Genomic DNA, 25,672 nt, shown 5'->3' with positions numbered 1-25,672 from the left:
CGCACAAATCTGATTCACTTTATGAGAGTGCCATTGCTAATAGATGCAATTCTTCTAGATATGCTGTGTTGCCATATGCCTAACCTATCCCGATGCCTGAACCGTTGCTATGTTGTTATTCGTACATACATACATACATTCCCCTCCCTAAGTCGCCATATAACCATATCAGTCCAGTCTAGTGTCAGAAGAAATTGCCACTACGTTCGCGCTCAAAAGGATAAAAATCAAAAAGAGGTCCGTTCCATTTCAAGTCGTATCCATCCCTTCCCCTTTCCCCTCCTCCTCCGCTTGCTTTCTTTGGTATATTTCGGTAGGTATATTTCGATATTTACGTCCACATCGAGAGACATCCTCTCATCCATCCATTCATCATCGGATTCGTCGTCGTCGTCGGATTCGATCGGCAGGCGTAAGCTTCGAGAACGGCGTCGATCATCAAGACATGCCGTAGCGGCTATACTGCCACGGCCTTGGGCTGTCGGTGGCGGGACCAGCTCCGAAACATCGTGATGCCGAGCACGTTGTGCCAGCCCTTGCGCGAAGAGCCCGTTCGGGAAACGCTGGCCGCCGACTTGTTTGTGCCGTTGCCGGCCGCTCCGTTGGTGCCGCCGTTGGCGCCGAGCCCGGCATCGTGGTGGCCCGGGGTCGTCGCCGCACGTTTGAGGGAGCTGGCGCGCGTGGAGCTTCCGGAGTTCTCGTTCGGCTCGACGGCCGTTGCGGTCGGGGACTGGGGGGGCTCGTCTCCGGTGGAGGTGGCTGGCTTTCCGTCGTTGGCGGCCAAGGTAGAGTCTACGGCCTCAGACTCGTTAGTGGTCTGTGGTTCTGCGGCCTTGGACTCGTCCGTCGTCACCTGTGCTGCTTCTACGGCCTGGAATTGGTCCGCGGTGGGTGCCTCGACCAGGATGGAAGGGACTGGCTCCGGTTCCGGTTCAGGCTCAGGCTCGAGCTTGAGGGTTGTTGTTCGCGCTGTTACGGCTGCGAGCTGGTCTAGGGCTAGGTCCCATTCTACTACGTGTTCGTTGCGTAATCGGGCGAAGACTCTGCGAGTGGGTTAGTATGATACGGGGACACGTACGTTATGTACATGTGATATGAACGTGAAGGAGACGCTTACCTCTTGAGCATCGTGTGGAGCGAGAAATCACCTAGGAGTGTGATCTCTTGCTTCTCGAGCCAGAATACGAAGTTCTTCTTCCAGCTGTCGATATCGGGGTTGAGGGCATCGTCGAGCAATTGTGCAACGGCAACCGTCTGGTCTACGGCGATCATATCCCGCAGCGTCTCGAGGACGTAGCGACCTAATGCCGCCTCTTGGATCTGGCTTCGGACCTCGGCGTCTTCGATCGAGGCAGCGACTCGCTCCTCGATGAAGATGCCGGGGGTTGTGCTTAGACCGGCTCCGAGAACCATGCCGATGACGGGACCGCGGATGGCACGGCCAATGAAGGCGCCCACGACGGTTCCGATCGTGACGGTGGCGGAATTTGTGGAGGTGGCGATGTTTCGGTAGAGACGCTCACTCTCTTTCTCATCCGTCACACGGTGCAGACCGGCGATGGCGGAGCCTACGAGGGGAATCTGTTCGGCGATGGAAGTCGCCCATTTGTCTTTGCTGGAGCTCTCCTCACTAGAAGACACGGTTAACCCAGGCTCATTCCAAGTCGTATATCTCCTGACGGCGTATGACATGGCGGTGGAGACACATGTTTTTACGGTAGGTATTTTGATTGTAGGCATTGTTATTGTAGGTATTGTGAGTATGGGATAATGAACGTACGGTCTGAGGAAGGCTAGTTTCCCATTCCGGTTTACGACGATTTCAGCGAGATCTATCTCGGCCGGATGGTGTGTGCCTGCGTAGTCGGCGAGCTCGGCGCTGAGCTTGACGGTATCTAGGCCCTGCTCGAGCTTGAAATCTCGACCGGACCGGGAGTAGTGTCTCTCGGCGGCCTCAAACTTGCCGTTTATGTTGCCGATGTTCTCGTCGAGGTTGAGCTCCGAAAGGTAGAGCTTGCCATCTCGGCCGAAGACGAGGCCTCGTAGGATGGCATACTCGATTTGTAAGCTGGAGGTGTAGAATAATAACGATTCATTCCTATAACAGGTCAGTCAATGTCATTCTCTACAGGAATGACTCATGATTGGATCAATTGGATACAAGGTAGGTACTTGGTAGGTACTAGGTATGCAGGAAGAACTTACAGCTTCTGGAACTCGAGGTTGCCGTCCTTATTCCTGACGAACAAGTCTAGGTTGATAGACGTCTCAGGTGCCCATGCACCCTCCCTCGTCTTCAATTGCGCGCTGAGGAAGGGCCCTTGAAGATGGCACGACCAATTCTCCGCAGTGTTGTACCATTTATCTATGGTGACGTCGAATGAGCCGTCGTTGTTGCCGACGTGTTCGTTGAGGTTGAGCTTGGAGAAGGTCCATGAGCCGTCATCCTTCTGCAAGACGGCGGCCAGCCATGAGCCACGAAGCTCGACTTGCTTAGAAGTCAGCGAGAAAGCCATCTTGGGCTGCTCGAGGCGGTGTGGGCGTCAGTATAATGGAGCGATGGAGCAGGTATAAGATGTGCTTCGAGGGAAGAATATAAGACTCCAGGTCAAGTATCGTTGGAAAACGTGGGAAAACGTGAGCAAGAGGTCAAAAAGCAACCAGTCTTTCGTTGTTGTACCCGCAACTTCGCTGTCTTGATTTGTTTCCCACAAGTTTTCTGAGCCGACACCAACGAGACATATTATAGTCTTGTAAGTCTCGAATTGACTTCATAACTTTCGCCTTCACAAGCATATTCAGGGGCAAGCGGTTTATTCATCATGCCCTGCCACATGTCTGGGGCCACCTCACGGCGATGCGCTGTATTACAACTCATTCAGGATCCACTTGCCTGCCTATTGGTCGCTTCGCTGCCATTAGAAGACGGATCGCGCACTGACATGGCCATATGATCTTAGTATCCAAGACGAAACCGTTTGCGGCGTTGGCGGACGTCAAACCAATGGCTACCACAATGCATGTAGGTCTTCTGCCTGATGAACCCAAAGCCTTCTTTTAGACGTTATGATGTGGCGCCCTCAGAAGAAAAGCTAGCGGTGTGATGGATGGAGAGTGGATTCGACGACGATCACATGAATGGCCGAACGCACAGTGCATATAATTCGACGACGGGATCGTGGATTATTTGAAGGGTTATCATTGGCTGATAATCTAGGGTTGGGTATAGGATCTCTAAAATTAGTAACCTTGGAAGCATGGAAAGCATCGAGTCTGTATAACTTCTTGTATAAGGCAGTATAAGATAGTGCAAGACAGTATAAGGCTGCATAAGTAAAAGAGCCAAGAATCTGAGACAGCCCTGTAATACTATGCGTACATAAAGAAAAACTGATTCAAACTGGTTCTCTTGTTCCTGTAACCGCGCAGGCCGCGTACAGGAACGGGTGGATTTCAGGGACCTCACGCAGCGAATCGGAGTATTTCCTCTACTATGACTCCTTCAGCTGATATACGGACGTAGTCTGGGTCCCTGAGCCTGATCTCACCCAATCTGAGCGGTGAGATCGGGGAATTTAGACACCAGGGGGCGCGGATTGAATTTCGATGCCCGATAAATCCTGCAGAACTACGAAAGAAATAATCCGAATAGAGCATGTCGTACGACGCTCAAAGATATGTACGAGATATGAAATCAGGACGACTGGAAGATGAAAGACTAAGTGGTTATCAACCTGTCAACTCAGGATCTAGGTAGTTGGCTCCTCTGTGGATATCCAACATACTATAGTACCTAGTAGTCAAAAGACTCATCGCCAACCACGACCACACGACGTCAAGCTTTTCCTCGGCTTAGTAACGATCTCCGGGTCGAGGATTCACATGCTTTCCCCATGGTTATCAGAGGATGCACACAGGATGCGTCGAAGGGTCCTATCCACTCTGCCATTGATATGTACGATGTGAACTATTCTTTCTTCGAGATCCCGTTTGGCCCATCCTCTCGATCTCCACCTCGAGACTCCGGTATCCATCCTGCCATCATCCTTCTTACGAAAAGCATCGCTATCGACCTCTCCCAGCCAAGCATCGTCTTCTCCAGCCCCCTCTAGAATCCACCTCACGAACTCGCCCCCTCCTCCCCATTGCGCTCGTCATAACCACGTTATTTATCGCAACGGTAGACCCCAATACCTCGCCCCTCCAATCCCCTCCAGCATTGACCCTAATACATGCGCATCCTTCGGTTTTAAGACTGTATTACCCCTCATTGAGGGACCGAGGGCCTTCTTCAGATGCCGTCTCGACCGCGTTCTTTCGCGTTGCAGCCGGGCATCGGCACCGCGGCCGAGAAAGACGTCGGGCTAGTGGAAGTAGTTCATACCTTGGACGGCGTGCACACCGCGAGCCCGGCGAGGTTGGCTGTCAGACCGGAACACGAGGTGGCGGGATTTTTTCTGACCGGGGGACATCTTTGTCCTTGGTCTACGAGATACAGTAGGTACTTGTTCACCGCCTCGGGTTTGTGGTGCCGAGGTTGGGTTGATGGCTTCAGCCACGCGTCTAGCGTGAAGCCATGTATGCATTAGATAAGAGTTAGGTACAAACCTGCCCAGATGTTTGGGTTTGCCACCATGTTTTAGAGCTGCGGTCGTCGGCGTATGTGTCGATGATGAATTTTATCTACCTACGTATGCGCTGTCGGCTTAGCACTTTTATGTCCGGCGGGAGTAATTGTTCCAGAATACGGCTTCGGACATCACCAGCATCCATGGATATTCAGTTGTCGGGGTAACACCCGCGTTTGTATTCAATCTCGGTAAGCGTACCACTTCCCTACCGCTGTATGGTGGACGGATATCCGTAACGAAGCTTATAGTGCGTGCGTAATAAATCTAGGGCTATCTTTAGAAATAACCCTATATTCCCTTCACCGAACGAAACAGGAGGTAGTTCCCGATTGCGATCGATCTACAATATTAAAAGTCAACGTCGCTAGGTGCCGTAGTGTTATATGTTCCGATTACTTGCAAGGCACAGCTAAGAAGGCCTAACAAGATTTGATGTTGGTCGGTTGGTTGCTTTGGTTTGTGAGAATGAAAATGAACAGACTAATACAGTGCGCATCAACAGTGTAAATCGCAAATAGCACTGCCAATTTGAACACCGGTACCTAGGTCCTAAATCCTAGGTAGGTATCGATGGCGCGCAACGCCCTATGGCTGTCACCAACATCCTCTTCGAGCAATATGGTGGTCATCACAGCCATATAAATAGATGAATACCTAGGTACCTATCCGGAATTGACATAGGTAGGTACCTAGTTACCGAAGTGTAAGGCAGTCTTACTCGAAAGTAAACCAATGCGAGATGGAGTACCAAAAGGCCGGCAGTAAGATTTTCTTATGGCTGCCTTCATATGGTGTAGCATGGCTTCATAAAGGCGCCCCTAGATCGCCCGAAGAGAACGCCACAACATTTAGCAAGGTAAGAATCAGCCAGCCTCATGTAGGTGAGAAATTATCACCACACTAGGTAATCAATCGAATCGGGACGCCTCCTGCAAGTTTCTCCAGCTTCTCATGTTCCAGACACCTCTTATTCCAAGCCTTGAAGGCCTATATCAAAATCCCTAGATTATTCCCTACAACATCCCTTCCAAGGTTCCTTTACCTAAGACAGTTCTCCCCAGCTCAATGTTATACGCGGCAAGGCTATGGGAACGAGATGATCTCAAGATATAGTTTCCCAGGTTGGACGATTCGTGCATATTTGGGTATCACAGCAGCGCTGCACTTCGAATCCCATTGAACCATCGTGGGTAGCATTTATTAGCTGCGCAACTCCAACATTGGGGGCTGGCCGCATCCTGGGATGCGACCATATCATATTCATACCCGCGTAGTTGCTGTTATTCTTTTCTCCCTGCGCAGCTTTATTCCTGCTTTCCTGATGCTCAATTCCTCATTTCTTCCTCGAGGCAATGGCGCAACGACAGACCCGCGAATTCCGGTGAGGAATAAAGAATCTCGTACCCATTATTCCGCAACTTCAATGTATACCTGGAAGTCACGGAAACTGGGTAGTCAAATTTGAACGGTCATGGCTTCCGCTCCGGCGCCGTCCGATGGTGGTTCGGTAACTACGACTATGGCAATATGCGGAGTAGTCATCGTTCTTGCCATTATCTTTGTCGCGCTCCGGTTTTACATCCGTATCTTCACTCGGGCGGGGTTGGGATACGATGACTGGTTAATTCTACTAGGCGTCGTCACCATATTGATAATCATGGTGTTACTTCTCGTGGGTATGATTCACCACCCTATTCCCCGTACCTACCTAGTATTTTATGATGCACGCAGTCTAGATGCTTAACAGCTCTAATACAGGAAATGCTATCGACCCGGATGGACTCCAGGTTGTGGAAAATGCAGACCCGAATTATTTCTACGCTCCCGCGGATAAGCTGTACGTCACATATTCATTCGCCGCAGCCACCCTGTACTTCACTGCTGTCAGCGCTACCAAGCTAGGGATTCTGTTCATGTACTACCGCATCTTTGCCCGAAGCGCTGCATTCCGGTATCAGCTATTCATCTCCGGAGGTTTGGTGTTATGTTGGTGGATAATCTCTACTGTCTTAGCGATTACGAATTGCTTGCCCTTGGAAATAAATGTGCAAGGCACCATCGACGACCCTAGGTATTGTCGTAACTATAATGTCTTCTGGATGGCGGCTGGAGTATGTGAGATTTTCATCGATACCCTTATCCTAAGCTTACCGGTGGGGGTGGTGTTGAGGATGGGTCTGTCACTGAGACAGAAACTTGCCGTTTCGGGGATTTTTATGCTGGGTTCATTGTGAGTGTTACTGGAGTAACCTATCGTTGCTAATGACGGCTATGTTAACGATCTCTCAGTGTCATAATAACTGGGATTGTTAAAGTTATTCTAGGATACGATCCACCTAAGCGTGCTCCGTCCTTTTCTCAGACCGAAATATGGGCGGGCATACATACTTGCATCGCTACTATTTCCGCCTGTCTACCCATATTTAGACCCCTTATTCACCGCATCGCCAAGTCATCTTTCGTAACTAAGACATCGACCATCTTGTCAATCCGACGACAAATCGAGAGCCGCCAATCCGAACGTCGGTGCATAATCGAGAGCAGTAGGAATCATGACGGCAATGAGCGCGGTGGCGATGTTGTCATGGAACTTTCACATGCTTTACCCTCCGGAGAAATTGTGATTCTCCAAGGTCCCTTACAGCAACCAAGCGCGGCGCATATGGTTTCCTCTTCTGATCAATTCGATGACCTGCTGTTACCTAGGGAATATCCGCAAGATGGTCGTCAATCACGCCTCCAGCGACGGTCTCGAGTAGAAACGGCCGAATCATTCATGACCGTGCAGTTGGCGAGCTATTTGGAATATGGAACCGATAGCAGCGAAACACTTGATTTATATGACGGCCGAGATAAAAATTGAGCGTGCCACAGTGTACTTACCTACCTAGGTATATAATACGATAAAATACACTGAAATATGCGTTGCACAATATCACTTACCTATCTACCTAGGTAGGTACCTAAAATTACCTACCTAATATAATTCTTCCGATATTGATTTTAGTCCGATAGAGTCAAAATGTACCTAGGTAGGTAGTATGATGAGATGATTGAGTGGGCGATGAAGAGCACAACTTTGAGGCTTTCACCATCAAGAAAAGACAACTTGGAAGACGAACAGAGCTCAGCTTCGTTAGTCCACAACTACACCTATGACAAAATATCTCTAGAAGCATTAAACAAATCCCTATTCTCACAGTGGTCTATATTTATCTCTATCAAAGCACAAGTGCTTTATAATATCTACAAAGGCTGAGGGGGGAGCTGTTTCGTAGACGAGTAGGCAAATCTGCCTTCCGCCTCGGAACAAAGACCGTACATCAAATAATGTCGAGATGGTTAAAGTATCCTCGAACACGCATTGTGTCAGTCTTCTGAGAGAGTTACTGTGGAATCAGCATCCAGTTCCGCCAAATATCTGTTGGGTAGGTACTTGATTGCAGAACTTACCGACCCCTAACAAGATTGTAAACATCGTGTTAATCGTTGGCCTAGGGTTTCGATTGGGAACATCTAAATTCCCAACCCATTGGCCACATCGAGATTCCTCCTAATCTCCTATTAAGGGTGGATTTTTCATTTCCCGTTTATGCTCCGGTTCGAGGCCGTTTGAGATCCTGCGTACCCGAATTGTCGCCATCTCCCCCACGTTTCTCCTTAGGGTCGTTTGGACGGACGTTAAGCCCCGAAACGCCCTTCAATCCCATCTTTCCGACCGTGCTCTTCTGTAACGACGGGATTTCGGGTGCGCCCATGCCATTTAGGGCCAGTTTGTTAGCTTCCCGTACCAGTCGATTATCGTCCCAGCCCAACGGTTTGCAGAGAGATTTATAAAAGCCTAGCCATGCCTGATACGTCTTTCCATGGGTTTCTGGGCCTAAACTCTTGGCAATCTTTAGGAATTCCTCGGCGGCGCTGACGTCGGCTGTTTCTTCCTCCTCGAACTTGATATTGCTCAATATCCGTTTTGGAAAGTAAAGTTCGTGTGAAGTGATAATGAAAGTGCCTCGTCCTTCTGCGCCCGCACGGGCAGTTCGTCCTAGCCGGTGGACATAAGATTCTTTATCCGAGGGGACACCTACTTGGAAGACGTTTGTGACTGATGGAAAGTCCATGCCTCGAGCGATAACGTCGGTGGCGACGAGGATTTGGCTTTTCGCCTCGCGGAACGCAGCTGTGATGTTGGTTCGTTTGGATTGCGTCATTCGAGAGTGGAGGGTGGTAATAGAAGGTAAACCAGGGCATTTCTCTAGGACTTGTGCGTAGAAATCGGCCTGGCGTGCTGTCGGTGCGAACACTATAGCTTTGAATGTATCGGGGCCAACATGTTTGCGCTCTCGGCGCAATGCACTTAGCAATATAGCTCCTACGTCGGAAAAGGTGTTGGCTACGATGAGCTTCTGGGGAACACGCTCGTGTGTGTTAAGCTCGCCTTCATTGATGGTAGAGATGGTCTTGTAGTCCTGGGATAAGGCTAAGCTAGCCACCTGTTTCACGCGTTGGGGAACGGTGGCAGAGAAGAGCATACCCTGCCTCTGCTTGAAAGACCTAGGAGGAAGGCATTGGATAATCTTCTTTATGGGGTCGATGAAGCCCATGTCAAGGAGTCTATCGGCTTCATCTAAGACCAAGGTATCAACACTCTGTAGCCTGCGCTTAACCGAGCTGTCTGGCGTGGTAAGGTGATCGTTGAGTCGACCAGGAGTGGCTACCAAGATATCGCAACCTCCCGCGATTCTTTTCTCCTCCTCATTTTTGTTCGTACCACCGATAGCGATGCACACCTTGAACTTCTTTAGACGTTGCATCAAGGCGCGTGCCTCCTTGGCGATCTGCATTGCTAGCTCTCTGGTAGGTGAGATGACAAGGAGAGAGACCGAGCCTCTTAGATGATCAGGTCTATGGATTATCTTCTGGATAGCAGGCAGTAAGAATGCGATAGTCTTTCCCGTTCCAGTTTTAGCTTGTGCCAACATATCGCAGTTTTCTTTGAGGAGAGGATAAATAGTGGCTGCTTGGACCGGTGTCATGTGTTTAAAGTTTAAATCCTCCGCGATTGTCTGTAACAAGACGGGATCAATGAGGTTGCCCTTTGCTAGGTCGGTAAATAACGGCGTATCTTCCGGCGTAGGGATACTTGGGAGCGTTTCTACCGCATCTCCATCTGATGTAGGAACTTCTGCCTCTGCCGCCGTAGCTGAGGCAGCGTTGCGTAGTGTGTTCAAGGTTGAAAACGCGCGGGCTCCATTCTGGAGGTCCTTGTTTTTGCCCTTATTCTGAGGACGACCTCTTAAGGAGAATGGCCGCGAATCATTGTCAATAGGCTCAGATTGTTGTTGAAATTCATTTCCATATTCCTGCTGATGTCTTTTACCTCTACCAGGTCTGCGACGAGGCTTAGATGAGGTAGCGGGTGTTGAATGTGGTTCTTGCATGGTGACAATGGATGAAGTAGATAGAAATCTGGTTGAAAGAGTAAGAAGCCGGGGCACTCGACTTTTTATGTTTATTGTTCTCAACATTGTGTTATTATGTTGATTATTGTACAAGTTGGAAACTTGAGAGAACCCTGAACTTTGTTATGAACTTATTATGCACCTTCCTTTCATTACCAGCAGAGATTTTTCCTCCTGGAACCTAGGGAGGTACCTAGTACATCCATTGGATGCATCAAGTAGGCAGTCATTGCTAACTAGAGTGGGACTAGTGCAGGTCTAGTGTAAGGTACTAGCCGAGACATTTATCCTTTTCCGAGGAAGCGAATAGGTATGATTGGCCCGTGCATATACGTTTCCACAAACTCTCAACGTCCGCTGAATTTACAGTTCAATTTGTTGGAAACATCCCAAATCACCGGTTCGAACGAAGTCGTAGATACTACCTAGGTAGGTCCCAGGTCCTAGGTAGTCATGATCACAAACATTGTAGCCAAGCGTAAATGAAAGGGAAATGGTGACGCTTATAGCCACCAGATATTGATTAATAAACTATCTAACTTACAAGTCCCTTATACCTACTCAGGGGTATCTGACTAGTTCGGAAGTTTCCTAGTTTACCTAGTGTTCCCTTTCAAATTTTTTTATATTTTCTGTTTTTTTCCTCCGTTGAACCCATTGTCGCGCCCAAAGTTGGATTAGGAGGCGTTGTCGGAGGAATCCTGGGTTCTAAGAATGTTCTTTCGTTATGTGACGTGGGTGCGATGCGGTAGGTGATCGGAATCATGACCAAATGTCTTCGTAGTGTAGTTATGGTCTGTTGTGCGTTGATGCCCAGACGCAACGGTTGATATTAACGTGGATGGCATGAGTGCCAGTGGTCGAGACAGCTTCCACACCATGCAGGTCATTCGTGGCTGGGTATCGGATTGCTCATATGATAATGGCAGTTTCTTCTCGAGATCGAAGATTTTATTGTGGCTGAGATTGACGATACTACGATACTACGTGTCGTAGTATCAATGCTCCTGCAGTCGGATCGATGCAGTGCAAGTACCAATTGTGTAGGTTGAATAGCCCGAGCGACAGATGCGTTGCCTTGTCCTGATGTCTGTCGTCCACGGGAAAGGGCTTGAGTGACGGTGCTCGTAGAAAGTTTTGGGGGTTGGAAATGAGATTCAACCAAAGAAAGTTCGTAGAGGGGAGGGGTGAGTTGATTGGACAAAAAATGCTGGAAATGAGGCGACGGCGTGCAGAGAGTCGTCGATGATACGGCAAAGTTCCCCTCTTTGTAGTCATCCCTCTTCGTCGAGTACACACCATCCATGCTTCCCCAAAAAGTTCGTCCGATGCCAACCACCTCGCATAGGTGGATAAAAAGAAACGCCCAACGCCGTATTTTGCCCCCCCTTCCTCGATTTCGTCCAAACGTAAAGCACCCGGTCTCATGTGATTGAATGCACAAGGAATCGCCTTCATGAGATCGAGAAACGATTTGGAAATCAAGGAACCAACGCAGAAGTCGTAAAGGGTATGTTACAAATCACAAGAAGAATCCAGAAGAAATATGTACAGTGGAAATGGGATGAAACTCCATGAGAACCGCGTCGATGCCGAATTTCCGGCACTCACTGGGTCTAAATGCGTCGGTGTATAAGCCTGGGCTTACTGGGGTGGCTGACCTTGGCCTCGGCCGCCGCCACGATAATTGTTGTAACCGCGTCCTCGACCACGGTTTCCACCGCGGTTACCGCCACGACCTACTCCACGGTTGGATTGACCATACTGAGAGGGCTGCGAATCGTTGAAATGCCCGCCACGGTTGCTTTGGCTACCTTGCCCTCTACCCTGAGATAGCACGTTGTTCGATTGCTCGATTGCCTGGGGCTGGGAGCTAGAGTTCAACGGTCTAGCGGCGTACGTATTGACCGGACGAGGGATGCTCTCCGGGTTATCGTAAACGTAGAGACTCTTGTCGATAGTAGCAGGAATCGGTTGGATCTCGGTGCCTAGATCCTTCTCGATGTTGTACAAATTAAATCTATCATCCCAGTTGATCAGGTTGATGGCTAAGCCAAGATGGCCATATCGCCCGGACCGACCAATTCTGTGTAGATAGGTTTCCGCATTCTTAGGGAAGTCAAAGTTGATAACAACATTTACAGCCTGAATATCGATACCTCGAGTCAGGAGATCGGAACAGACGAGATTACGGCAGACACCGTTACGGAAATCGTGGAAAACACGATTACGTGCGTGTTGCGCCATTCTAGCATGGCTGTAGAAACATGAATAGCCAAGCTCTGTTATCTTCTTGGCCAGCAGTTCCACACGATTGGTCGAGTTGCAGAAGATGATGGACTGGTTGATCTGCAACTTAGAAAAGAGCGTGTTTAAGCAGTGGACCTTCTGCTTCTCTTCGACGAAGGCGTAGTATTGAGTGATACCACGTAGCGTCAGTTCGTCCATGAGATTGATCTCGTAAGGTCTTTCCATGTTCTTATCTGAGAAATCCTTAACGGACAATGGGAAGGTGGCCGAGAAGAGCATGATCTGGCGATCTTTGGGATGGAACTGGAGTAGTTGTTCGATGACGGGGGTGAACTCGATAGAAAGCAGCTTGTCGGCTTCGTCCATGATGAACATGGGACATTCGCTGAGATCGGCGACGTTCTTGCCAGCTAGATCGAGGATACGGCCGGGAGTGCCCACTACTATGTGGACGGGATCCTGAAGACGGACGATATCATCGCGGAGAGTGGTACCTCCTGTAGTGACCATGACGTTGACTCCTAAGTGCTTGCCGAGAGTTTTACAGACCTGAGATGTTTGCATAGCGAGTTCTCTCGTTGGTACCAATATTAAGCATTGAATTTTGTTGACCTTGGGGTTAATTCGTTCTAGAGCTGGTACGACGAAAGCTGCCGTCTTACCAGTACCGTTCTTCGCTCGGGCTAGGATGTCTCGTCCGGTCAGGCCTACCGGTATCGATTCTTCTTGAATGGGGGATGGTTTCTCAAAGCCAGCTTCGAAGATGCCCATTAACAGGTCTCGCTTAAGGTTGAAATCCTCCCATTCTAAGCCCTTAGTGTTTGTGACGTCCTAGAGACGAGATTAGCTTGCCTCTTGCTCTCACGAATAATTCATGCACAAACCTCTGTTTGGTGTCTGTTGTCGCGGTGAGGGATGTTTAGACTCTTTTTCCAATCATCGGTCTGCGGGGCATCGTTGAGGGTCGAGGCCCTTAACTTCGCTGCTAAAGAGTCCGTCATTATATTTGTTGGATCCGCGTCGATGATGCGGAATTGTCTCGAGTTGAGGTCTGTGGGTGATCAAGATGCTACGGTCTAATAATCAACTTCCTGCGCGGACCGTGTACCACTGAGAGGTGAGCACGCAAGGGAAGAATGTGATTGTGTGAGGAGACGCCGGGTGATGTGGTAAAGTGTGAGAGGCTCTAATAGGAGCGAACTATCGTGAGAGCGGTGTTGTAAATGTCGTATTTAAGGAGGTTCCGGGGTTAGGTATGACAACTGTTTGTCGGGCGGAAAGGTGATTTGTGCGTGGATTCGTGAAATACCTATCTAGGTCGTGAAATTGTCGAAAGTGGATTGGCTCTTTAAAAGTCAGCGGAGCTGTGGGTATTTTTAAAGGTCTGGATGACGCTAAAAAGGACCCAGCTTCATCAGCTTGAAGATCAATAGACTAGAATTCAAAGGGGTAGAAGTTTTTCAAATCCAACTAGGTAACTACCGTTGGCCATGAAGCTATGTAGTAGGTAGGCACCAAGAGGAGGCCTCTAGACAGTATTTAGGCAAACGGTACACATAGATAATATATAGAGGGAGGCAGAACTGGACGCGACAAGAACGGAGTTACGTAGTCGCAACTTTCCAATATACTGGAAACATGTAAACATACCTTTGCAAAATTCCGGTTCCCGTAGCTTGCAAAACTTGACTTGACCGAATGAAGGATATGAGGGCGATTACTGAAACACTTAATGTGCACAATGTGAAGCCACTGTTGTTTGCTTCGGGATAGATCACTAAATGTAGCGAAAAGACGGTATATCGAGCGACGAAGGCGGGTAGAGAGTGTTCAGTAGTCGATTAACGGATAAAGTAGTCGAATATTGAGGTAGTTCAGTTTCAATGGTGAAAATTATTCTCGATTTGTTTTCGCGAAGGAGTTTGTGGGTTAATTCAAATCTTTGCAGACTCGAGCAGACCGGTTCAGACGAGGATTGTTTTGTTTGTTGTGTAAATTGAGTAATAAGGCTGCAAAGCACCTAAGATGTTTTGTGTGGAATTGAGTGGTTGTTGTGGAAGCGGGAGAGAGGTAGGGGTTTATAAAAGAAGCATCTCGTAAAAGCGTAGAAGCGTAGAATTTGGTGGTGCGCAGAGAGGATTTGTGATTTGGGAAGAAGTTGTTTTAATCTGATCGTGCTGATCCGATGTGTACCTAGTAACCTAGTAACCTAGTGTCAATGGGGTTAATGCAGGGAAGAGGTACATCTCATGAGCCACAGGGTCATCCGGGCACATAACGGCCGGTCCGGCTTTGACCCGGAGGATGACCCCGCAACGTTGAGGCTGAAGGGAACAGGGAATATGAAGATAAGGAATCTCAAGAGCTTATCAGGCTTATCTACCTACATAGCACGATAAGAAGGTACTTACAATCAAGTACCTAACAATATGACCGCATGACTTAAATGGTGGTGAGTTAGCGCTAACCTTGTAGCGGACAAAGTACCGTACCGGCAATGGGGGGTTTCAAATAACGGTTATTTACCGCGAAAAAACCGTTGTTGAAAGAAGAAAACGATTCTTGACCTTAGATAATCGTTTTTGACCTTATATAATCATTTTCAACACCTAATAATCGTTTTTTATATTCGAACTGAAAACGATAAATAGAAATAGGTGTTGATCGTTACTATAATAGGAAATATTGCCAAGGTCTTGCAATCTGGCAGCTGTAATCTGGCAGCTGCAATCATGAAACAAAAGACTTAGAAGTTTTTTTTCTCCAAGTCAACAAACACACCTTCTTTTTCTCTTTGCAATACACCCAAGTCAAGTCAGTTGCATAGTATCTTCAGTCTATTCAGTCTATTCAGTCTATTCAGTCAGTTCAATCTAATCGCGTCAAGTAAGTATCTCAATTCAACGTATTGAAGTCAGTCTAATCTAGTCGCGTCAGATCAACAGGATACTGTCAGTTTCTGTTCTAGTAATAGTAAGTCAAATCCAGTCTGATCGAAACGAAGCAAGCTAATAGATCCAGATCCAGATTCTGTATATACGAAGGAAAAAAGTAAGTAAGTTGGTATCTAAGTCAGTATCTAAGGAAGTTGGCAAACGAGTCGCGTCAGGTCAGTATTTACTAGTAGTATTTACATAGCAACCACTTCAAAGTATCCACTTTACATAAAATAATTGTGCAATCCCTAGAATAGCTTCTTTGTAAATTATCGTTCTTTTGTAAATAATCGTTTTTGAATCAAAAACCATTTGCTACACAACAACGTTTAATTTCCACTAAATGGTCGTTAATGGGCAGACGCGTTTGGAGTTTAAAAACCGTTTTTGAAACCCCCCCATTGCCACTACGGTATCTACAGGAGCTTCAGTATGCTGCCGATACGTACCAAATCGGTACATCGGTCTGCCGGTCTGCGCGGATTTGAGCTATTTCAAACGTACAACACTGGAATCCATTATCCATCCAGGTCTTTTCCAAACGAACCATCATAAACTTAGAATCCCTTTATTAACATCCTCAATTCCACCAATTTATCATCGTCAACCATGAACCCCTCGCCGAAGGGATTCATGAGCAATGTTCTACATCGGTAGACTATGATTTTCAGGAAGTCAACTATCGCGCTTTGCTCCAGCTCCAATCTCCCCTCCTTCCTTTCGCCGCCGCCGCACCTTTTCAGTGGCCATTGCATAACGTCATCATGTAATTCGACCACCCAACGGCCTCAATGGTCTCCAAATAGGGACTACGGACATATAATTCCTCGAAAACGATGCTATGCTACCGTTTCTGATGGGCCGAAGAAGCCGGACGCCTCTTCTCCCGAGCATCATGCTTGGCCTTCGTCGTCGCAACCAACACCCTACGAGATATTCGACCAACAAAAGACTGCGCCTTACAGCAAATCCAAGTTTTATGAATTGGTCAAGCTCTATCACCCAGATCGACACCACCATACTCATCACCACTCCTTGTCGCATTCAACTAGGCTAGAACGCTATCGCCTGATCGTGGCTGCAAATCAAATCCTTAGCGACCCGACCAAGCGTCGCGCATACGATCTGTACGGCTCGGGATGGAGCGGAGTACGGAGTACAGAGAACATCTACCGCTCCGTCGATAAGTCATGGCGGGACATGCCCGGAAACGCTAGCATGAACGCGACGTGGGAGGACTGGGAACGGTGGTACCAGGAACGGGACGGGAAAAAACAGGAGCAGCAGCCGATATACATGTCTAACTCACTTTTCGCAAGTATGCTGTGTATGTTTGTCATCGTTGGAAGTCTTGGTCAAGCTCAACGAGCAGGCACGAATTCGATGAATCTCGTGGAGATGAAGGACAAGCACCACGAGGCTATCAACCACGACATGAGAAAGCGGGAGCTCTATCAAGCACCCCTCAGTAGAGGTGAGAGAGTCGAGCACTTCCTAAGACAAAGAGAAGGTTGGGCTCTCGCTTCGTCGCCTGACTCTTCCAAATCACCTACTTCTGATAAGGAATAACTTGGGTATTATAAACCCCTAAAAGTTCTATCCTAACAATGCTATTATATGTTTACGCAATGCACATTCTGTATTTGGTCGTATAACCTAAAGTAATCATACACTACATAGGTAGGTATACGGTTCATATAGGATTCACATAGCATGTAATATAATATGGCATATACTTGATATAGATACCTAATACCTAAAATAACCTCAATAGAGAAATAGAGCACTATAAGTCATACGATATATACCTAGTATATGAGATCCATGAAACCGCATTGGTATCACTTGCCTTTAGATGTAGCGACGAGGTGGAATGTAAGCGTATTTTCCCCATCAATCTTCCCACCTACCGATTTCCCAGCCCAACTTTCATCATCCGTAAAAAAGGTGATATCGATCTTTGCTGGGTTGTCCGATGCACCCAGACTCACAACAGCTCCAGGGTGCACCTTCTCGCCGGCTAGACTACTAAGCTTCCACTCGTCTTCAGCCTGCTTCTCTTCGAATAGTGCATTATAAACTCCTTTAGCTCGTTCCGCCGTCTGTGATAATTCGGGATGGACTTCGACTTTGGCCACACCCACGACGCCGGACGGGTGTTTCGCGTTCCCTGGCTCTTCGAACGGGACCCTTAGATGTCGGGGCGTGACATCGAGACACCAAAATGGAACAGTCCCCAACTCAAGCGGCTCGCCGTCCTCACGCTTCGCAAATGCAACGCTCCACTTCAAAATCGCGCCATCCGGTTTTGTCCTGCCGCCACGTCTCAAGTCGCCGTACACGATCCCCGTATTCTGCTCCCGGACCTTGCGCTGAACCTCGCGGAACAATTTCTCCAATCTCAATTCTCTCCCATCTCCCTTTCCTGCTCCTTCCTGTTCTCGTTCGGCCTCATCTTCCGCAGTCGAAGGCAGTGTGACGGCCCAATCTACGACCGTACCCTCTTTCTTCGATCCCCAGTGATGCGTCGCTCGGTCGGCGGGGTCGATGCCCGGCACGAAGGCGATGAATTCAAGGTATGCGCCGTCAGGTAAGTACACGAGTGAATTCTCCGTGCGGCCGTCGGCGTGGCGACCCCCGGAGTGAAAGTGGAAGACCTCCGAGAACCACGAGGGTGGGGCCGAGAGGAAAGAGTGGGGGACTAGGATCACGATATGATCGACGAGCGGGGTGGTAGCTGTGGAAGCTGCCATTTTGTAGATGCTGCGTTAGATTGGATGTCCGTAGCTGATGGTTGATAATTCAGAGAAGCAAGTCTTTGACGCTGTTTTATATACCTACGCATATACATACCTAGGTAGGTCAGGTAGATGTGGTATTAATATGTCGTGCTTGGTTAGCTTAAATGGCGTGACTCATAGTCCGTAGTCTATCGGCCTTCACTTAGGAGGTAGAGATCTAGGTTAGTTGGCATTAGAGGTATCCTGTTATAATATATCCAATAGGTATATGCATCATTGATATGTATTAGTAGTTAAATCAGATCTAGCTTTAGCTTTTAATGGCCGGGATCATTTCCTCTTCTAATACTCTCTTCATAATTCTCTCAGCTTCCTTGGGGTCGATTCTCTCTTCGGCACCAAGCTTGATCATCCGACCCACTAGGAACATTAACTTCCCCTGGGGATAGTGCTTGTAGTCTACGAATTGCTTCACAACATCTTCTTGACCCTCGACTGCGGTACGTGCGAGTTCGATATATTCTTCTTCGTCAAGCTCTTTAAACCATAGATCCTCTTGGGAAATGACCGCTTCAATCGTGGGATAATCTTCCGGTATCCTTCGACGAAAGACGGCCCATAGAAGTTCTTTAGCTATTTTCCCAGTGACCTTGCGTCGGTGTAGGTAGAATAAGATATCGGCAAGATGTTTAGGAGGCACGCGATCGCACTGACCGTCCTCTGTGAGCCCTAGGTCAAACGCGTCTTCTTCAATACGTGCCGAAGTCAGACGATCCAATTCGTGCAGGATCCAATTGGCCGCAAGTTGATAACCTGACAAATGCTCAGGTAAATCCGCATTTGGACCAAAGCGTTCAGTGAGGAGACCGACGACGTTCCAGAAATATTCGACTCGCTTGCCTCCATCAAGTGCCACTAAGGACTGCGCATCCTTAGTTGAGAGCTCGAACCGTTGAATTAATTCTTCAACTTCGGCGTCGGGCAATTCGCCCATATGGCTGCGCAGATGGCTGACCAAGTCATCACCAATAATAACGGGGGCTAAATCAGGATCTGGCATATATCTGTAGTCGACTTCTCCTTCTTTACCACGCAACCGACGAGTCTCAGTCGATCCGATCGACCATCCACGAGTCTCGCTTGCGATGCTCCCGCCAGATTCAAGAACAGAGATCTGCCTATCTCGTTCAGCTATGATGGCATCTTCAACGGCTTTCAAGCTGCTTAGATTCTTTATCTCGGTTCGCTGACCTAGAGGGGCAGACGGATCATCGCTTCTTCTAACGGAAACATTGACGTCCGCACGGAGACCGCCGGCCTCCATACCTGAGACGCAGGCATCGACAGCATTCAGTAGAATCTGGACCTTCCTAACCAGGGCAGCAGCAGTAGCTGGATGGTGAATATCAGGTAGAGTGATAATCTCAATTAAGGGTACACCGGTACGATTGAAGTCGATCCAATGAACATTGCCTGGTTGTGCCATAGTCTTGGCTGTATCCTGCTCCATCTGGATCTGTTTAATTCCAACGGAGACCCCGTGGCCATCTTCGGCTGCAATTCCGTCTCGAGGATGAAGTGTAATTTTGCCATCCCGCGCAAATGGTTCGTAGTATTGTGTGATTTGATATCCCGATGGCTGATCCCAGTGAAAGTAGTGCTTCCTATCGAACCTACTTACGTTTTGTATTTTACAGTCAAGCGCCAAAGCAGCTCTCAGTGCCGGAATGAGTGTTTCTTTCTGGAAGATAGGTTGACTACCCGGGGTGGCTAGATCAAAATAAGCGACGTGGGAGTTCGGCTCGTCGTTGAAAGATGTCGTAGCAGACGAGAAGAGCTTCTTCGCAGTATTTAATTGGGCGTGTATCTCGATTCCGACAGTGAGCTCCCAACCGTCCACTACTTGATTATTCACATTCTTTTTCTTTTTCTTGCCGGAAGCTTTAAGCTTCTTCGCTTCGTCCTTCAACTGTTTCCTTAGGGGAACATGAATTGGCGAGGATACATTCTCGAGGTGGGAAGAAGCGGCTTCTGTGTGGGCAGCTCGGCATTGAGAAGGAGAGCGCTGAACTATTATAGGAACAGTTCGCACATGAGATCTTAGACAACCTCTCGTGGAGAATTGGCCATAGAGAAGATATCTACTCAGAGAAGCGACTCTAAGTCGAGACATATCGACTTTCAAATTCGTCGCAAATGCATAGGCGCGGTAGGTGTCTTAATTATGAATTAAAAAAAGCGACCGAAGATTCAAGCTCGAAGAAGCCTCAAAACCCCACTATGTACATGGATACCATTATCTTATCATATGGGTCAGTGGGTCGTAGTAACAGGGTCGCGGTAGGTAGCAGGCTGGCAGGGTCGAAGGATTGCAGCCTTTAGGCTTGAGGTTGTAGGGCAGGGCAGGTGCAGGTTCTACAGGCGCTAATGACGTCGGGTTAGACGGTAAAAGTTGGAACCTAGGAGGTAGCCTACTCCACTGAACCAGATCTACGGATACCTGGGTAGGTACCTTCACATTTAGTGCATTAAATGCGCATCCTCGTCGTTTATCGCATCTTTCAATCTTCAACTTCTCGAAATTAGATCGGATCAATATCAACATCCCAATATGGAAACGAACTGAGGACATAAAGGGAAGAATACCGAAACGTATCGAATCAAAGTGAAATTAAGGAACTATTGGATACGATTCATCACCGGCACACGCGCCATGTGGTCTCGGTCACTATCAGAATCACTTCGCGTCACTCACACAACTTCATAAGCCAACCAATCATCTACCGTGTGATATCTGGACACTTCCATGCGACCGACTGATATTGGGGGGGCTCTTCGTTACTCGTTGGGAACAGGGGTGTCGCATCTCCTGACCAACCTGAGAACGAGTGAGTACTATGATGGCCGAGTATCGCCCTTTTTCAAACCCCTACCCAGCTAATCTTCCTTTAAGAGTCGAGGAGCTCCCCTCTTCAGCTCTTTTTCCTCATTCAATATCAAACCAGACATCTCATAGGACCACATACACTCCCTTTAGTTCATGGTGTGTGTGGACTGGCGTCGCATAATCCCATCATGTTTAACCATCGTCGTCGCGCCTCGTGTACTTTCCATCTCCGTCAGCCACATGTCCTTCGAGTGATGATTTATAGCGTCTGGTAGCTTTTTCTAGTTCGATTATTCGTCATTAATACATATCAAGTTTGGATATCTGTCACTATTCTGTTCGTCCTTCGTCAAACTACTACCTAGCCATTACCTAATTAGGAGATACGCATACCCATATACTCACGTCTCTACGCTTCATGGGCGGCTACCTGCAGCTATCTACGACTCAATATTGCGAAGTATGTGTTTTTCACGCCGCGTTCGCACATCTTCTCTCACCTCACCGTAAAGTAAAATAAGCCCATTTTATTAAGAATTTCTCCACGGACGCGCCTTAATCTTTACTAATGTCGTTCCAAAGACATTATCGCTCCTCCTCCGTCCCGGCTGCTATCGATCGAGGTACCTCTCGGCACATCGCCGCTGAGGACGCCATGGCTGACGATCAGGACCATATCCAACGGGAGCCCCAGAATTTTCAATATCCTCCAGCTTCGAGGAGAAAAAGCATACCAAGACGTAACACCGATGCTAGACCATGGGAGCCTACCTTGAAATATGACCCCAATAACTTAAATAAACCTCATAGGAGATTTTCCAGCGTTTTGAGAGCTTCCCCTGAGCTTATACCAGATCCTGCCAATCAATCCACATCACCTCCCGCTTTCGGCGAAGGCATAGGCAATGGTCAACCGTCGGGACATGGATTTGGCGCTGAGGATCTCAATCGCCTTAATATCGCAGAAGATAACGACACCCTTACCAATCTGAGTACGGCTTCAGTCGCATCCACGAGTCTGGCCACCGGTGGTCCAAGTTCGCACGGCTCAAACGGCTCTGGCAGAAGCGGCATCACAGAGAGGCCTTTTCCAAACGGGGACAACGCGGGGAAGGCAAAGTCGAGGCGAAAGAGGTTTCCCCAAAGAAAACCTAACGCCTTCAACTTCCTAGATTCCGACTCTCCTCTTGTGACTGAAGAAAGCATTCAAAGGTCAGTGGAAGAGGCAGCTCGTCGATCGCCAACCTCTCTCCAAGGCCAATCACCATCAATCCGCAGCGCTTCTACAGCGACTACCGGTTTCAGGGATGACGCTTCAGAAAACGTTGGCGAGCACGAAACGGACCGAAGCACGAGCCCCGAGCGTGGTGTTGAGGGAGATAGTCGTCTTAATGGCGGACCTCGGATGACATCGGGTCTAAATAGGAGACGAAGTTACGGGTTTCCAGATGTCGCACGAGGGAACCCTGAACGTCCAAACACACCACCAGCCGAACACGCTCCACGAGAGCCTAATCGAGGTCGATCACAACCTGCTCCAAGGCCGGAGAGGTTACCTTTGACGGGGTATGAGTTACTCGCTTCGAAGCTTTCTATCTCACCAGCAAATCAAGCTGGCCCGCATCTCCGACCCATATTTCGTCGATTCGAGATGTTAAATCACAGGCTGTTGTTGTATCTCCAGGATGAGATTTGTGAACTGGAGGAGCAACTCCATCGACTCGACGCGGCGGATACGCAGAGCCGGCGAATACCGGGGCCGGATTCTTTCTTCCCGGCGTCGCGAAGAGCAGAGTATATGGCAGGCGGCGAACTCCATTGGCATAAGACCGATATCCTCGGAAAGATTGGATTTAAGTTGGAGCAATACAGTAAGAATCCCCTTTCCATAAAGCGTTCTTGGTTTAGTAACTCGCTCATGCGGATGACCGCCTAGACCGTCTACTGTCGTCGTGTAGGGAGACGCAGGGGATGCCAGTTCCGTCATTAGAGGACATCCACGAATACCGCGGCTATCTCGCGACCCATGCTCCTATCGCCGAAATAGAGAGCCGTTTTCTTGATATATCGGATGACCTAATATGTGTTAGCGACGAATATCAGGAGGTAATTGATGAGGAACCAGTTCCAACCCCAATCGCACATTCAGGGTTCACCATGGCAGAACCCCGAGCCGTATCTCCCATCAGGTCTCGACCTGTCTCGCCTTATCAGCATGACAGACCTATTTCGCCATATCGGCAGGATCGTCAAGAAGGTAGCATCATAACCGTCGACACGGTATACGACGATAATCAAGTTGTCCTGTTGTCTATAGCAGTCACGGTGGCAGTGATCCTTCCAATCTTGACTTTCTTGATTATTCCCGGGTACCTTGGTAGGTTGACGGTGGTTATCCTAGTCGGCCTCGGTATTCTGGGGGCTCTCTTTCAAGGGCAGATAGTGGCTATCCGTACTTGGGAACTTCTCACCTGCGTCGGTCTTTATGGCGCTGTGATGGCCGTTATCGCGGGGATCGTGTAATCGGCATAGGAGTTCTGTTTGGACAGAACATAACAAGGACAAATTAATGTCTAATTATCTATCGGCCTACCTACGGCCAGTCAGCAAGGTCATCGTCTACCTACTAATACCGTCTCTACAGGCATTCAGGGCTCGGAATATGTACGTGTTCGTGTCATATAATGGGGGAATATGGGACCAGGAGGAGACTGGCTGCATCGTCAACGCTCTTTCGCAGATTTACTTGTATAAGAACCTGTAGGGATTAGTATATGGCGTTAAGTGTATGATATAATGGATACCGTCAAAGGACTTTGGAACAATCGTTACAGAAGACCCGTGTATATTAAGTGTCCTGAAGGTTTGATCGAGATAGGAGAGAATAATGATTTACGAATCGATAGGAACATTTCGAAGGTACCAAGGTACTATTAGACATCAGTAGGTATTGATGCCCAAAAAAACAAGCAATCGACCATATCCATCTCTCATTAGGTACCTACCTAGGTAGGTAGATAGCGTAGTTGATTCCGTGCTTTTAGGGCATCACCGAATCAGTAAGCCAATTCGCATTCTATTGAATTCTTCCAACTCCTGGGCCACTAGGTACACTGCATCCCTTACACCTTCTACCTACTTGATAACTCATTTATACCCGGCCTAAGAATACGGGGATATTCTCAACAAACTGAGATATTATTCTTATGATACTAGGTCCTGCGTAAGGTCTACGTACTGACAAAATAAATGAATAGGGGCCCCTGACACCGATGTATACCAATCTACCAACGTCCGTCAATAGCTAGCTTTTGGTACAGAAGGCCTGGTGGCTTGTGATTTATTTACATACTTAATATATACTTCTAGACTCCAGTTGAGTTAGCGGAATCGATCTAAACCCTACATCTAGCATGTCAACGCGTTACAGTGTTTGTATTATAGATACACTGTATTTGACACTGCATTTAATCGCTAAGTCCCTACAACTTATAGGGGATTTAGGGACTATCAGGGATTATATTCACAGGGGTTGGGTGCATCATTTTAAGGAATACCTACCTACTTATTAGCCAATTAAGTAGACTGTGTGTTTATTTGACCGCCTTCTCTTATGAGTACCCTTGATCGACAGAAGTCAAACTACAATGGAAGACATGTTCTAAAATATTGCTATCAGTCTTGTAAGTTCCTAATTGCTCTAGTAAGTTATTTACTCTTTCCTCTCCTTTCTTTAGTGGAATTTCTTGATTCATTAGAAGCGCTATAGTTTTACATCTAACATTCCTCGTCGAGGCTCGTTGGATCTCACTTTTACATCAGGTTCGAAATTTCACGCAAGCTCGCCAAACTGAATAAAATACTTGTATAACATACCTAGATTCCTACGATAGAAGCATTATCTACCTAAGTAGGTATAGATCTGTAGACAAACTTTTCTACCTACTCAAAGGTCGGCAAATCACGTGATACCCCTTTTCTCTCCTCAGTCCGTGTCCGATTATTAGAGTAGCTATCACTTTGTAGATTGGACTGAACAGAATTGATTCCCTTTTTCTCAGAGCATTAGTCGCTACCCTGAGCGCTGTTCATCTTCCGTTGGATGAGAAAATACAGTATCTAAATCTATCCCGAAATCCTTTTGGTATGAAGAGGGTTCAAAACTTGTCACGGTGAGTTTAAGGAAAGCGGCGGACCAGTTACGGAAGATCACGTGATATCCCTGGTTTAACACATTTACCTTGTCCGGTACTCTTCCAATTGAACATAGTTTCTACCGTTCAGTACCTAAGTAAATAATTGACCCTGTGATGTATAGAACCAAACTAAGTAATGTCGGAGTACCTAGTTATTTTCAGCTTCGAACGGCAGTTATGGGTAATTTTCTATCAGCATACCGGCCCATGTTGTTATCTACTTACTTAGTTGATAGTTTTGTTTCAGTTCTTGTTTGCTGCGCCGCTAACAAATCCGGTTGCCTCCTGGGTATCCCGGGATCTTTATGCGGAGATGATCCCCCGCAACTGTAGAACACTTACATTATGTTGAGTCTTTATGTTAAGTCGATAATTGGCGACTACCATGCCAATTGAGTCAAGCTGGCAAGTCGACCAAAAACAGCCCGCTCTTCATATTACGTGGCGGCGTATTCGTTCTCATGTCCCGATTAAAGCGGGTTGGGATAGACAGTAAAGCGACCAACAAGCCGACTGTAATCATTTACAATGCCAATGTTGTCGGTTCTCACATAAACTCACAAGGCAAATCT

The 25,672-nt window shown here is 47.8% G+C and overlaps 8 protein-coding genes across 8 annotated transcripts; 3 read left to right on the top strand and 5 right to left on the bottom strand.

The window, feature by feature from the left end:
• Positions 1-2,804, bottom strand: GGS22DRAFT_120766 (Cyanovirin-N). Its single transcript, XM_047958222.1, has 4 exons — positions 2,206-2,804; positions 1,118-2,098; positions 854-1,043; positions 1-799 (listed from the first exon to the last, which is right to left on the bottom strand). The coding sequence occupies exons 1-4, from the start codon at positions 2,514-2,516 to the stop codon at positions 458-460; spliced, it is 1,824 nt and encodes a 607-aa protein (XP_047820871.1). The 5' UTR covers positions 2,517-2,804; the 3' UTR covers positions 1-457.
• Positions 2,805-5,581: 2,777 nt separating this feature from the next.
• GGS22DRAFT_120698 (uncharacterized protein) lies at positions 5,582-7,541 on the top strand. Its single transcript, XM_047958219.1, has 3 exons — positions 5,582-6,307; positions 6,390-6,861; positions 6,921-7,541. The coding sequence occupies exons 1-3, from the start codon at positions 6,103-6,105 to the stop codon at positions 7,492-7,494; spliced, it is 1,251 nt and encodes a 416-aa protein (XP_047820870.1). The 5' UTR covers positions 5,582-6,102; the 3' UTR covers positions 7,495-7,541.
• A 680-nt stretch (positions 7,542-8,221) lies between these two features.
• On the bottom strand, positions 8,222-10,069 carry GGS22DRAFT_187112 (DEAD-domain-containing protein; the record flags this gene model as incomplete). Its single annotated transcript, XM_047964547.1, has 1 exon — positions 8,222-10,069. The coding sequence occupies one exon, from the start codon at positions 10,067-10,069 to the stop codon at positions 8,222-8,224; it is 1,848 nt and encodes a 615-aa protein (XP_047820869.1).
• Positions 10,070-11,641: 1,572 nt separating this feature from the next.
• GGS22DRAFT_120685 (DEAD-domain-containing protein) lies at positions 11,642-13,789 on the bottom strand. Its single transcript, XM_047958218.1, has 2 exons — positions 13,225-13,789; positions 11,642-13,171 (listed from the first exon to the last, which is right to left on the bottom strand). Exons 1-2 carry the CDS (start codon positions 13,339-13,341, stop codon positions 11,735-11,737), a joined length of 1,554 nt encoding a protein of 517 aa, XP_047820868.1. The 5' UTR covers positions 13,342-13,789; the 3' UTR covers positions 11,642-11,734.
• Positions 13,790-15,560: 1,771 nt separating this feature from the next.
• Positions 15,561-17,018, top strand: GGS22DRAFT_159235 (uncharacterized protein). Its single transcript, XM_047960764.1, has one exon. The coding sequence runs from the start codon at positions 15,937-15,939 to the stop codon at positions 16,843-16,845; it is 909 nt and encodes a 302-aa protein (XP_047820867.1). The 5' UTR covers positions 15,561-15,936; the 3' UTR covers positions 16,846-17,018.
• GGS22DRAFT_159233 (glyoxalase-like domain-containing protein) lies at positions 17,004-18,340 on the bottom strand. Its single transcript, XM_047960763.1, has one exon. The coding sequence runs from the start codon at positions 18,027-18,029 to the stop codon at positions 17,118-17,120; it is 912 nt and encodes a 303-aa protein (XP_047820866.1). The 5' UTR covers positions 18,030-18,340; the 3' UTR covers positions 17,004-17,117.
• On the bottom strand, positions 18,341-20,432 carry GGS22DRAFT_159231 (GatB/GatE catalytic domain-containing protein). The gene is made up of 2 exons (XM_047960762.1): positions 18,846-20,432; positions 18,341-18,517 (listed from the first exon to the last, which is right to left on the bottom strand). Exons 1-2 carry the CDS (start codon positions 20,188-20,190, stop codon positions 18,489-18,491), a joined length of 1,374 nt encoding a protein of 457 aa, XP_047820865.1. The 5' UTR covers positions 20,191-20,432; the 3' UTR covers positions 18,341-18,488.
• An 855-nt stretch (positions 20,433-21,287) lies between these two features.
• Positions 21,288-23,636, top strand: GGS22DRAFT_120620 (uncharacterized protein). The gene is made up of 3 exons (XM_047958217.1): positions 21,288-21,415; positions 21,487-22,775; positions 22,841-23,636. The coding sequence occupies exons 2-3, from the start codon at positions 21,560-21,562 to the stop codon at positions 23,425-23,427; spliced, it is 1,803 nt and encodes a 600-aa protein (XP_047820864.1). The 5' UTR covers positions 21,288-21,415; positions 21,487-21,559; the 3' UTR covers positions 23,428-23,636.
• Positions 23,637-25,672: the final 2,036 nt, after the last annotated feature.

Source organism: Annulohypoxylon maeteangense (assembly GCF_022496945.1).
Source record: "Annulohypoxylon maeteangense strain CBS 123835 unplaced genomic scaffold GGS22scaffold_5, whole genome shotgun sequence".
NCBI classification, from domain to species: domain Eukaryota; kingdom Fungi; phylum Ascomycota; class Sordariomycetes; order Xylariales; family Hypoxylaceae; genus Annulohypoxylon; species Annulohypoxylon maeteangense.
The sequence above is the reverse complement of the archived record's forward strand: the minus strand, read 5'-3'. Positions and strand labels throughout refer to the sequence as shown.